The following is a 14,704-nucleotide window of genomic DNA, read 5'->3' as shown; positions in this document are numbered from 1 at the left end:
TATACTCGGTTCTTATATGGCCCTAGGGGCGTATATTTAAGCCACTCTTGACTACAGTGTATAGAACAAAATGTATTTATTGTCTTAACTGTTTTTAAATGTGGCTACTGTTCACTAGCTTTACAGAATTGGTATAAGAAAACTCGTTTAAGATCACAGATTTACACGGTCTGGTGATGATGATAGTGGAACCCGTCCCTTGAAATATTTATGTCTGAAATTTCATATTTGATGAAAAATAAATAAAACTACATTCCCGTTTGGAGTTTATAGCCCAGTGAGCGTTTTAATATATATTTTTTTAATCGATGTCATGCAAAATGTGTGATCAGTTTTAAACTATTTTCTTGTGACCCTATTTTCTTGTCAAACTTCAACAGGTTTGTCAGTTTATGTATATGGTGGATTACATAAATTGCTAACACTGTCAGAACTGTTTTTGCAAAACCAATTCTGTAATGTTCCTTCAAATGTTTTCAGCTTAAGCTGATGACAACGAAAATAGTATAAAGTTAAAAAGCATACAGCGCAAACAAACAATAATTTAATTTTCTGATATGTATGCATAGCTGTTGTATTTTTTTAAAGGTTTGCTTTGTATTTGTAAAGTCTTATTTTATTTGCATGATGCACGACGTACTTTAATTCACCGTGTTTAATTCAACATGAGCAAGCCTATGATCTTTATCAAAGATCGTAAGTTGCAAGCTGTATGTGCATGGGACGCCATTTTAGTAAGCAGATATTTCAATGCAACAATATATCAATTCAGTCAATGAGCATTTGCTTTCAATGCTAAAACAAAAACTTTGCCCACTGAAATGGCGCCTGTTCCGTAATTAACGTTCTAATGACAAGGTAGAGCTCCGCAGTGCTTTGGAATAATGGTCATACAAAATAAATGAATTAAAACATTGGAAATTGTGATTGTTTGTAAAATTACACAAAAACATAGGCCAGCTTTTGAGCAGGAAGTAGCGAAACTTTAGGCGTGCCACGGATACGGACATCATGACAAGTACAATGTATCCCTCTAATTAAATGCTTTGCAGAAATTAATGTGTCAAGCAATTTTCTGCATAATCAGCATACTTTGGGCACAGGTGAGAGACTATACGTAAGTTTTCAGTTTTGAAACTTCGAAAATAAGAAGTCACTTCCCATTCAATACATGGCCGCATGGTTGTGTTACATTTGGACCGAAAATGGCGTCACACTCACTCAACACACAGCTTTGCCCACTATCCGGTGCGCCATTTGTAGGTGGAATTGAGCCATTTGGAAACGTCGGGAAATAGCACAAAAAGAGTCATTGGTAGCCTAAACACACGACGTATTAATTCTAGGCTAAAATAAATTACGCCGGATACCAGCCATGAGACTAGTCAATCCCGTTCCAAAATCACGTTTGACCTCGCATTCATTTCATGTGGAGATTTTTAGTCAAATCCTACGTACATGTATACATGTGTACATATGCACACACGTGTCCATATGTACACATATGTATAAACAGCTAACAATGTGTATACAAACTCACATGTACAAACAAAATTACATGCATATTATGTTCACAGTTACACATAAACATTACGCACGCTGCATGCAGACGACTAAAACTGCAATTGATGACAAACATCAACTCGGACCAATCAAAACACTACGGGAAGCTTTATATACGTCACTGCACATTCATCCAATAAAACCATTGTATCCAATGAATCCGTCCACTGGGTCTGTATAAAACCAACACCTGTCTTTAAGACAGGGGACCAGTCTAGGAACCTATAGGTTTTTGACTGAGTCTACTTTGAGCACGAATAGTGTAGCTCGTTGGCGCCAATGTAAGACCAAGTTCACCGCGGAGGTCGGGTTGACCAGCTTGCGAAGGCCAGGATAAAGTAAACTTCTGCAAAATATTAGTGAAGAAGATGAATATCTGCATACTTGATAGCTTTTTCCCAAGGCAGATTCGACGACCTGCAGAAGTAAGAAGAAAAAATGAGACAAAAGGGAATTAAATAAATACAGGATACTATAAACACCATTTGAAATTATGCAGCCCAATAAGCAACTGCCCATGGGCTGAATGAAGTTGATTCAAAAGAGGGCACTATTACACGAAACTTATACACAAATCGCCGATTTGGGGAGAGGGCAGTGTACAATGCAACACCGGCCTAATTTCTATTGCGTAAAAGGGGACATTTAAACAGAAGCACCAACAAAAATTCAAATTACGAACCTGCTCCGAAAGGTATGAATGCCTCAGGCACAACCACACGCTTCCCATTATCTGCTAGAAATCGAGTAGGGTCAAAAGATCCTGGGTTTACCCATAACATGGGGTCGTGTAACACCGCCCACAGATTCACCCATATCTGGGTACCTTTTGGGATATGGGTGCCTTGAATGTTAACATCTTGGTTTGTACATCGTGGTGGTACGAACGGTGAAGCTACCCTGTAACGTTGAATCTCCATTATAGTGGCCATTGTGAACGGCATTGAGCGCTGATCGTCCATGGATGGGGTTTTACTCCCAACTATGATGTCATCAATCTCTTGCTGCACCTGTATCATAAAAAAAAAAAAAAATAAACAACTGGTTCAGTGTATAACGTCATGTTTAATGGTCTACCGGTATGAGAGCAACTTAAGGTTTGCTTCATAACAGGCAGCCAACCCGTCAGGGATTTCCAAAATGATCTTAGATCTTGCACCCGACTTGAACAGTCTTTTAAGTGCGTCACAGGAGGGGGTTTTGTGTATATAGCTGGGCCGAGAGCTGCATAAAAGCACAAAATAAGCTATAAGTACAACAACATTATGATTACCAGATGGTTACCAATTTACCATGTGGCTTGTGCAGTCTGGTATCCTGCGTATAAATGTATACTGCTCAGCAGAAATTTGTTCTTAAGCAATATTTTGTGCTTAAGCAGCTCTTTGAAATTGGGCCCATAAAAAGCTTAGACATTATTCAGAGAGTTGCGACATGGAGAGGCCAGTTCTCTTTGGCCACGTCTTTAATAATGGACGCCATGTTCGGTCGAAATGCAGCGCAACCCAAACAAGCAGACTAGTCTGACACCCTGTGTTCGCCTATGTTTTGGGACACAAATGGCTCTCTAAATATAGGGTTTCTAATACAGCCAACACCACGCACTGACTTTGTAGCAATTGCTGTTTGAAGTCATGTTTCAGATAAAGACAAAATTGCATCAGTAGCTTCACCAAAAATATATATATATATAAACGAACAAAAATGTTTTACTTTTCAGAAAAATGTCATATAATGGCAGTGTACTAAACATATTAAACTAAGAAGCTACCCACCTTGGCTTGGATGTTGGGGGACTGTGTTATCAATAGCAACGCCCAGCGTAAAGTGTTTATAGTCGTATCTGTCCCAGCACCGAAAAAGTCAAATAATGACCTTGCTATTAATTCATCAGCGAACACTAACTCGGTGCCTTCCTGCTCCTTCTGTGCCTCAATCAACATGGCGTCTATGACGTCACGGGTGACTCCTGACTTAAACGTTGCTTTATGTTCTTTAACAATATCTAGATTAAAATCCAGAATCTCTGCCATTGCTTTACGGAATCCATTAATGCCTGGGAGTGATGAGATGATCGGAATGGTTCTTAGGAATGTTTCAACGAAGGAGCAATGTAGAACCTTGTCGATGTTGGTCAATATTTTTTTGAAGTTCTGATTATCATAGCTGAAACGTCGACCGTAACTCATAGAGCAAATAATGTTGGATGCAGCTATTGATATCAAACTGGATGGATCGAAGGGTTGTCCGTTCAATTTTTCAATTTCTTGACAAATAAAACCAACTTCTTTGTTGATGTCTTGTTGCAGATTACCCTGGTTACCGGTAAGATCGTGTAAGGCTTTCAACACAACGCAGCGTCTTGCTTTCCATGCAGTGCCATTCTCAAAGACTAAACTTCCTGCGAAACAAACAATATTAGTATCACATAAAAACTAACTCTTTTGTAGAATATCAGCATGATATAAAGTCATTTTATCTTTTAAATGTTTATACCAGTACAGGTTTGGAGCCCAGATAGAAACCAGTACATCATTTTGTTTCATTAGGTACCCAGTACTAGTCTATGGTGAAATTAAAATGCTAACTTCAAATTGGACTACAAATAGGCAAACTAAATAGGTATGTTGGTATGACATCTGCTCTAGATTTGCAGGGTGGGTTGGAATACCACCCGAGTAATATGCCTGTGATTTTGTTCACAGAACTCGGGGAAGTTCTGATTATACAGTGACTACACACATCGGAGTAAGGGTAAAACAAAATAATAAACATTGTAGCTACCATCCCAACGACCGTTACATGAGCATTCGTGATTACCACTACTTATAGTTTTTAAAACCAAGTAAACCTTATTTAGCTATCATACGGATGTTACATCAGCATTCGGGATTTCATTACCTTTAATTTTGACGGTTCTTTCAATCGGTTTGAATGATGCTCGATCAGAGAAAACATCAGCGTGTTTCACGAGTGCATCTTTAATCACATGCAAGTCATTCAACACAATCAGAGGATCAGATCCTATGTACAGTGTGAACATCTTGCCGAACCTGCTGCACAGCTTAGTCACTTCAATATGAGATGCCGTGGTGAATAACTGAAAGCTTCCAATGAATGGCATATGCCATGGTCCCGGAGGTAGTGTAGACGTACGGCCAGGTTGATTTATAAATGACGAGACTAGTAGATAAGTGGTTATAAATACCAGTGCATATGGTAGAAGTTCACCATATTGCAAAATACCAGTGAAAGTACTTACTGGTAAAGAGAAGTTGAGATACATATCTGTACTTAATACGAGATTGCTGTATTCCCTGATAAAGTCAACGCGTTTGTGGAAAGTACTGTTTTTCTCTGATAAAAAGGTTAGCCGGGGTGTCTGTGTGTGTGTGTGAAAGAACACAGTTCGTAGACCTCTGTCGATGTCCCCAGCACAAGGGGATTTGATGTATGGACCAATGCACTATTTGAATTGATGGGAGCAAAACAAGGTCCTCCCAGAGGTACTTTGGTGTCCTATGTATTTATACTACAGTCACGATCAATGCTGGTTTGACGTACACAACGGCACACGGACCGTACACAAACCTCCCATTGAATGAACACGGACTTCGACTGAGGCATCTTAAAATCAACCTTTTTGGTTGAATTATAGCTATATATACATACAGCACATACAACCATCGCAGATGCCAACATGCCAAGCAAACATACACAAGTTTCTGATGAGGGGTCAAATGCGTGTTCAGACAAATAAAATTGTATCCTTTTTTTGCAAAAGAGCACTCTCCCCTAATAAGTGACGATATTATAATTATTATAATTATAATTAGAACTATTTATTCAGCCAACTGAAAAAAAATTAAAACCGAAAACATCGGAAATTGTAGTGCACCTCGAGCTCTCCAGATTTGTTGTAGTAGATTACAACTGTTGTCCCAATGCGTTAATTAGGCCTGCATTATGTGAACTCAAGTTGTAGTTATGTCGCTTAGTTATTATTTTGTACAAAGTTCACAGGATCAAACTTTCGCAATTGGCACTAATTTATATCAAAGACTTGTGTTGGGAAATATTTGTTATTTCTTTTTACATGTACTTTTCTAATTATGTATTCATTTATTTATGAATACTTTTTGTATATAAATGTATATATTATATATCAAATAATAAACCACAAGGGAAACTGACTGGGTAAATTTTTAAATGATTTAGGATTTATATATTTTTAATTTACTATTTATTTATTTATTTATTTATTTGCTTGTCTAATTTCTGGAGTTTGATTTTGGTTTTGTTATTTTTAGTTATGCTTGTGTATGCAGATTATTTATATTTATTTTAATTATTATTATTTTCCCAAAGAGAGTATTTAATATTATTATGTTTGCCTCCCTATGTGACTGGATTAACAGGCTTTCGAGCTACAGTGTTTAATTATACTTTTGTTGATCCTGGCCACCACATTAGGGTTGTTTTGTAATTTCCTTTGCCCTTACTGTTTTTCTTGCTTTGTTTTTACTTGTGTATTTATATTATTTATTTTACATACTGTCTGCTTGTTTTGTAATTGTTTAATATCCAAATAAAGAATAAGAATAAGAATAAGTAACAAATGAACTCGAAAGATTATTACAACCTGCTGCAGTAAATCAATTTTAGCAAACCCAGTTACTTGTTTCCTAATATTCTGAGAATTATCCCCTGCACCTTATCAAGAAATATAAACTGTTTCATTTTGTGAAATTAGAGGCGTAAAAAAACATCGACAATAGTTCAGGAATGCTTTATACTGGTTTATACACGTTTATAATTGCAAACAAAGGTGAATTTCTTCCCGAGCTTAAACTAAAACAGGGAATCTAAAAGCTGCTAAAATATAACTGCGATGGCTGATAACTATAAAACAAGTAACAAATTTTCAAAAAAAAAACATGTGTTAATAATAAAAAGTTCAGTCAGATTCTGTGGATGGATGAAAATGCAACCTGCCTCCACACAAATATTCTTGTCTATCTAATGTTGTGAGAAGTGCTCCCACTGAAGTTACGTATGGCTTTGAGAAAGAGGTAATTTCCCACTCACAATTGTTAAAAGACTTCAGCTGAAGTATTTCATTATGCACCTGAAAGCACACAAACTTGTGCAACAAAGGTGTTTTTTCTTTCATTATTTTCTTGCAACTTCGTTGACCAATAATTGAGCTCAAATTGTCACAGTTTTATTATTTAATGCATATGCTGAGATGCATAAAGTAAGAATACCGGCCTTTGACAAATTAATGACTAGAATATTGTCTAGTGCCTTTAACGCTTTGTAACTCGTGTCTTATATGGCTGAGGTGCATATGTCATACCGAGTATACCCGGACGATCTTCGGGGTCATCTCCAACACGTGAGAAGGTAAATCTTTGCATGAAGTTTGTGAAGAAGATGAAGAGTTCCATCCTGGCAAGTTGCTCCCCAATGCAACTACGTCTCCCTAATAATGAGAACAAGAACTGAGTTACATGAGATTATGAGGTGTGGCAACCTGCTTCCAAGTGCAACACGTTTCCCCATTCACAAGGAAAACAAGAACTGAGATACATGAGATTATGAGGTATGGCAAGTTGCTCCCCATTGCAAAATACGTTTCCCCATTCATAAGGAAACAAGAACTGAGTTATATGAGATTGCATGAGATAATACGGCAAGTTGCTCCCCAATGCAACTACGTCTCCCTATTCATAAGGAAAACAAGAACTGAGTTATATGAGATTATATGAGATATGGCAAGTTGCTCCCCAATGCAACTACGTCTCCCTATTCATAAGGAAACAAAAACTGAGTTATATGGGATTCTATGAGATATGGCAAGTTGCTCCCCAATGCAACTACGTCTCCCTATTCATAAGAAACACGAGAACTGAGTTATATGAGATTATGAGGTATGGCAAGTTGCTCCCAAGTGCAAATACGTCTCCCCATTCATAAGGAAAACAAGAACTGAGCTACATGAGATTATGAGGTATGGCAAAATGCTCCCCAGCGCAAAATACGTCTCCCATTCATAAGCAAACAAGAACTGAGTTATATGAGATTATATGAGATATGGCAAGTTGCTCCCCAATGCAACTACGTCTCCCTATTCATAAGGAAAACAAGAACTGAGTTATATGATATTATATGAGATATGGTAAGTTGCTCCCCAATGCAACTACGTCTCCCTATTCATAAGGAAAACAAGAACTGAGTTATATGAGATTATATGAGATATGGCAAGTTGCTCCCCAATGCAACTATGTCTCCCTATTCATAATGAGAACAAGAACTGAGTTATATGAGATTTGAGGCATCGTATGCATAGTGAGGTGTCAGTAAATTGGTTTGCAACGTTGATAATAATCTTTTGCAAAAATTGTCTTGATTGCCTTCTACTACCGCAGAGTAGATTCTAAAGGAACTGTCCTGCTTTTGAACTACTACCTGTGGCCAACTCATAAATCATGTAAGCAGCCGTTATGTGCTTACAGATGTCCCTTAATAGCAACATTTCTTCCTCATAAAGCTATCACAACACTACAGTAAGCAGGGTAAATGCTGGCTAACCCGCCGTTAGCACAAGAGTGATGTAACAATGCAAATCCATGATGAGCGTGCATGCGCGTCGAGAATATTTCTGCTAACTTGGGAGTCATGGTGAAATACGTTAATGCTTACGCACATTTTTCTGCCTACAGAAGCACAAAAATGTGCTTACCGGCAAACTGCTTTAAGAAACTCGGCCCTGGGCGGAAGGTATTTTTTAAAATTTTATATTTAACATTTAGCATTGGTTGCTTTGGCTCGCAGTTGTAATAGTTTATTAGTTCATGTATAGTTACTGACCTGCTTTGATCAATACCACACCCATCTTTAAAACAAGAAACTATTACCTATTCCAAATGGTATGAAGGCGTCTGGCACAATTACACGTGAGCCATCTTCAGATAGAAACCGCGTTGGGTCGAAACACTCTGGATTGGTCCAGTGCGCTGGATCATGAAGTACAGTCCACAGATTCACCCAAACCTGTGTCCCCTTAGGAATATGGAAACCACGGAATTTGATATCACTGTATAGCACCCTCGGTGGGAGGTAGGGCGCCACCGTTCGGTAGCGCTGTATCTCCATGAGTGTTGCCTCTGTGTATGGCATGGATGGACGATCGGACAGCGACGGTACGCGAGCCTGACCGATGACGTCATCGACTTCTTGCTGTACCTGTAATGTAAGGAGTTCAGAATTGCTGAAAATGATTTAATTCGCATAAATACATGACGAGCAAACTGACAATGGGCAAATTGATAACAACTAGACGACCCGGGCGGAACATTGTCACTGACATGTTTTTTTTTTTTTTTTTTTTTTTTTCAAGCAACAAGCTGATGCTTCTTGGAGACCTCCATCGTCACCCAGAATCCTGTTATACTTTCCATATATATGTTTTCCTTATTCATTATACTACAATGTAAGTCATATGTCTTTGCGTTGGGTGTGGTAAAAATATAAGAAATGAATGAATGAATGAAGCAAGCTTCACGAAAACATTTTGTATTATTACTGACAAAACTCTACAAAAGGTAGACGAATCCACGAGAGCTTTAGTAAGTAATGGAATATTCTGTCGGATGGACCCTAAACTTCCATAGTCTTCACTTTCTGAAGAACTGTCGAAATACATAGGAAGAAACTATGAATAAATAGTAAACTTGCTGGTACTTTATGATACATCTCTTTTGTAGGAGTGTTTGCTTTGAAAAGAGCCAGTGTGGTCTCCGCGTTTTGAACAGTATTCTCTGCTCTTTTCACAGCCAACACTCACACAAAAGAGATTCACACATGGTTGTACCCGCAAGTCTACTAATACTAGTTATTCATATTTTCTTCTTATTTATCCACACCATGCGAAGCTTCAAACATATATACTTGTAAAAATAAAGTTGATCTGATATTTCATTGAAATATTCAATGTTCAGTTGCACTGAACAATCGAGAAACTCATCATAGGTCAAACGAGGTACAGGATTGAGCAATAGGTAAATCATTACTAGAAACTCATAGAGGTTAATGATTAAAGACACTGGACACTATTGGTAATTGTCAAAGACTAGCCTTCACAGTTGGTGCATCTCAACATATGCATACAATAACAAACCTGTGAAAATTTCAGCTCAATCAGTCGTCGAAGTTGCGTAATAATAATGAAAGAAAAAACACCCTTGTCACACGAAGTTGTGTGCTTTCAGATGCTTGATTTCGAGACCTCAAATTCTAAATCTGCTATCGATATCAAATTCGTGGAAAATTACTTCCTTCTCGAAAACTACATTACTTCAGAGGGAGCCGTTTCTCACAATTTGTTTTTACTATCAACCTCTACCCATTCCTCGTTACCAAGAAATGTTTTATGCTAATAATTATTTTGAGTTAATACCAATCGTGTCCACTGCCTTTAAAGATGTACATTACCTTAGCTTGTACATGCGGGAACTCCATCATCAAAATAATAAGCCACAGCATAGTATTAGTGGTCGTATCTGTCCCCGCTGCAAACATATCATGAATCGCTCGCCAGATCAGATCATCCCGAAACACCTCCTTCAAATCATCCTCCTTGTGCTTCCCGCCCTCAAGTATAAAGGCATCAATGACGTCACGGATGTTGTCGGGGTCGAAGGTCACACGGTGTGCTTCCACCATCTTCTTGCTGAAATCAGCCAGGTTCTCCAAGGCCGTGTTTAATCTCTTGAAGTGATTGAAGTATGACATAAGTGGGAATCCCCAAACGACAAGACTCATAACTGAAGCTCTAAAGATGACTTCCATATTGGCTAAGAGATGTTTGAATGCAGGGTCGTTGTAGTCATAACGCTGCCCATAGCTGATACTACATATGATATTAGATACAGCATTGTTAATCAGATGTAATGGATCAACATTTTTCCCTTCGTGGTCGCCCAAAGCATCACATAGATACCTTGCTTCCTCATTGATAGATGATTCCAGACTACGTTTGCCCATGCCGAAGTTACGCAGTGACATGAGAGCAACACGGCGGCGTGCAGACCACTGCCGTCCGCTGGAAAACAGTATACTACCTGTTTGGATCAAAATAAAATGCACAAAAATATGTCTTCAAAAGATGTTAAATTTGCATCAGGGATAAGGAAAATTCATTTTGGTTTTACCCAAACACGCTATGAGTATTGGTGTATTAAAGCACCGAATACTCCTTTCCCGAGTTTGTAAAAAAACAAAATCACAGGCATATTACTCGGGTTGGATACGAACCCACGATATTATAATGCATGCAAGGTTTTTTTCACAATTATTTATTTATTTATTATTGAGCAGTTCACATTTACTGATCCATTGTCATATAAATAGTGACAGGCCTAAGATACAAAAAGTAAAGTTTTAAATAACTATGGTTTTAAGTGAAAAAAAAAAGATCAATATCCAAACCCGAACATTCAGTAGTATTGATATCATGGCTATTCGTTTGAGTTTTTATTAAACACATGACTAGCCTTGAAAGCAGATTTCCAGTTCGAAAAACTGTGAAGATCAATACCATCATGCATTTAAAAAGGGATGTATCATAACATTATAGGCTAAGATTTGTTCCTTTGACATAACACAAATTGTTGTCTTTTTACACGAGGTACATTAAACAAATGTAAACCCTTGCTACAATATTATTAAGGGACCCTTGCTATAAAAACTCACTATAAAACAACTATCAACCAAGAATATTTGAATACCTTCTAGTTTAAGTATCTTGCTGGCACTTTGGAGATCCATTCTGTCATTGAAATACTCCCCTTGTTTCCCCAAAGCTTCCTTGATGACGTGCAGATCACTAAGAACAACAAGAGGCATCAACCCAGCGTGTAGGGTATACATCCCTCCGTACTTATACCCAGTTTCAGTCAGGTCTAAATGCATAGAGGAGCTGAACAGCTGTGGGCTTCCAATGAGTGGGATGTACCAAGGAGAAGGTGGTAGACCACGGTGGAGAGACCGCCAACGTAAGAACCAAACAGCAATAAGAAATGTAGAGGCGAATACCAGCAAAAGCCGGATATTTAAATAGGTGCTGAGGGACTCCATTATGCTTTCTTCAGAAGACCATCAGAGTATACTTCGTCTAGTTGAAACCAACGGTTCTTTTCAGAACTATACCCTAACGCATGTAGAGATCATCATTACATGATTACCGCAAACTTACTATCGAACTTCCACCACGGAAAGTTCAATTACCTATGTACTTCACTCCATTATGAGTGCAGTGAGATGTAATTTGTACATTTGTTGATTTCGTCAACTTGCTGAACGCAATTCAAGGCGTAGACAGTTTTGTTTCATTACCAGCGCTGTTTCTGATTGTCAAATGAGCACATTGCTATGACACGGGCTGCTGACCTTAACTACGCCAGGTACGAAGGCCATGTTTGAACGTTGAGTTTGTTGATTTGGTTCCCTAAAATGTTTTATCCGTGCGAAACTCCTACAGTAGGTTCTTTCACGTCTAGACTATGATGGTGATTTTGTTTACAGTAATAGTTAAACTGGTCCCCAGTCCTTTATCCTAAAGGTTTTGGGGTCAGGTATTGGTTCTACCTTCATGGTTGACAGAGTCACTAATATCATTGGATACAATATTCATGTGTTACACAGTACATTTACACACACATAATGATGTTTTATTTGTAGCCGTGATGTACACACAATTTGACTGCGAAATGAATGCGAGATCAACGATACATCCGTACCACGTGACCGTCAGGATCTTGACGCAGGCTCAAAGGCAATCTCTGAAGTAATTCAAAACACACGAAGTGTGACGTCAAGTTAATGTTCAGGCTGAATTTTTTTTGTAGTATTGAATTGCCATCCTCAAAAATGTTTCTGATTTTATTTCACAAGGATCCCCATTTTTGAATCGATTTGGAAGATAAAAAAAATACGACAGTGACAATTTTAATGTACAAAAAAAACCAAAATTGCGTTCAGCCTATCCGTTATAGTCAGTACGGTACTGCCTGAACTAGCGCCCTCTCGTGGATAATGTTGGGGAGGGGGGTGTGGTTGACCAAGATAATAGGGACAAAGTACACTTTGCAACTCTGATACAGACACAATAACTACTGCCTTAGACTTGAAAGCAAGTCTATAGACTTATATGACATGCACAGTAATAGAAAAATCGCAATTATTATCACCTTCTTCTTCTTCCTTCGTGTCAGCTACACTTTTCTCATCCCCTTCGGGCATGTTCTTAAGCTGATGGGTGAAGATCTCTACATCAGATCATCATCAGGGAAGTAAAACTGGCCCACTATCGGGCATGACAGAAGGTGGTCCTTGGTCTGAGGTAAATAAACAGGACAAACAGTTATGTTTTCGTAGTTATTGTGCACACAGTCAACCACAACAAGTTTATGAAGATTGAAAGTAAAAATTGCTGTTTTATTTCATTCATATAAATTCATTCACTGCTGATTGAATCTTAACCTGGTAAATACACAATAAAACGCCTTTTTTTTTACATAATAATAGAAGTGTGTCGTCATGAGAAGGACTATACCTTCATGTAATAGGAGGCTTTATGGCAACAAATAACTTGACAACTTAAATGTCACATCAGCTAATGTTTACTATACTAAATCGATTGAACAGTTATCTTGAGCTGAAATGATGATCAATGACATGATAACATATTGAAGCCCTCATTTGTGCTTTAAGTATCAAATGGCAAGTGAAAAGTTCGTTTGACATGGAGGATAGAAACTTCAAACTAACTAGGATTTACCAATAGTACTTTTTTCTTTGCAAGTGTTTTCGTCCATTGTGCCCCAAAGAGTAACCAGTTCGTTTCCACCAAAAATGGTTACAGATTGAAAAGAGTTTTTCAGAACCCAAAATTGTTATAAAATGTCCAAAAAAACAAAATGGGCTGTACCCATGACAACGGGTAATATTTTGAATTGAACATGCAATTTTGATTACTAGATCCCCAAGGCCCTTCCACCCACAAAATTATAAACAAAGTCATTTTTATACCTTGAGCACAAAAAAACAAAAATTTGTCAAATATTTACTTGAACTGACTCTTAAGATTTTGAAACTTAATTTATGTCTAGAAATGTCATAGTATAAAGTGTAATGACCTCGTATAGGAAATCCACAACGCCAGTACACAGTAACACACACACGCCCTCTGCTGTTTAGAAATGATCAGCCGTAATTCAATGGGGGGGGGGAGGGTCACGACTTTGTTTCTGGCTGATCGGGTGTACGTCGGTGGTGAAACCCCAAATCGCACACAATTCAGACAATCTGAAAGGGTGTTTTTATTATCCCTCTTAAAGAAACAAACTAAGGATGGCACATCAAATTATTATACAATTTAGTAATTACTCTTACATAGTGCTGGGAAGGAAATGGACCACCACTGGCTTTGTTTTTGGCTTTATTTATTGACATAACGTCTACATGTACCAATAGGAAGACGTTGATGGATGACTTCTACACGACAGGGTCGGCTCCAAACGTCAAACATTTATTTATACAATACAATTACTTTATAACCAAAACCTTTTCAGTGTTTGGAGAAGTGCACACCAAGGACAATATTAAATCAGAATATGCGTCTTATCGCAGTTTCAGTCTTAAATACAGTGCTTTGCATGGTGTGGATAAATAGGAAGAAACTGAACATAAATTAATTGTAATCTTGCGGATACAACCGTGTGTATACAACCATGTATATTGCTCTGCAAAGAGCCGATGTAGTCTCGACGTTTCTAACAGTATACTCTGCTCGTCTTCAGAACTTTCCGTCTTGACAATAAATTGTTCATTGTGCTATGCGCTACTGTGGTTTTACATTGTTCTTGTTATAAGGAGAAGTATAAGATGAAGAGATGCAGTGATGTGAGGTACGTATTATTTATGTTATTTTGAAGTTAAACACTCTACTGCGTTAATGTTGTTATAACAAACGTGCTTCCCGAAGCCATGTCGACGTTTAAAGTGTAGATTCGTAACAAATCTACAGTTAGGTGTAGATTCGTAACAAATCTACACTAAGTATACATTCGTAACAAAT

At 37.9% G+C, this 14,704-nt stretch overlaps 1 protein-coding gene across 1 annotated transcript; it reads right to left on the bottom strand.

Annotated features, from left to right (window-relative positions):
- Nucleotides 1-342: 342 nt before the first annotated feature.
- LOC117305731 lies at nt 343-12,005 on the bottom strand. The gene is made up of 8 exons (XM_033790609.1): nt 11,355-12,005; nt 10,060-10,688; nt 8,484-8,811; nt 6,876-7,048; nt 4,465-5,029; nt 3,339-3,964; nt 2,246-2,573; nt 343-1,980 (listed from the first exon to the last, which is right to left on the bottom strand). Exons 1-8 carry the CDS (start codon nt 11,701-11,703, stop codon nt 1,778-1,780), a joined length of 3,201 nt encoding a protein of 1,066 aa, XP_033646500.1. The 5' UTR covers nt 11,704-12,005; the 3' UTR covers nt 343-1,777.
- Between the last annotated feature and the right edge of the window lie 2,699 nt (nt 12,006-14,704).

Source organism: Asterias rubens, unplaced genomic scaffold (genome assembly GCF_902459465.1).
Source record: "Asterias rubens unplaced genomic scaffold, eAstRub1.3, whole genome shotgun sequence".
Taxonomy (NCBI): Eukaryota; Metazoa; Echinodermata; class Asteroidea; order Forcipulatida; family Asteriidae; genus Asterias; species Asterias rubens.
Note: the sequence above shows the minus strand (reverse complement) of the source record. Positions and strands in the feature narration are given on the sequence as shown.

What these genes read in the sequence shown, in the direction of transcription:
- LOC117305731 (XM_033790609.1), bottom strand. Translation starts at nt 11,703, where the DNA reads ATGGAGTCCCTCAGCACCTATTTAAATATCCGGCTTTTGCTGGTATTC. An exon ending in CTTCATACCATTTGGAATAG is followed by an intron (nt 7,049 to 8,483) that starts GTAATAGTTTCT and finishes TCTCATTATTAG; the next exon opens with GGAGACGTAGTTGCATTGGG. An exon ending in CCCCCAACATCCAAGCCAAG is followed by an intron (nt 2,574 to 3,338) that starts GTGGGTAGCTTC and finishes TTTATGATACAG; the next exon opens with GTGCAGCAAGAGATTGATGA.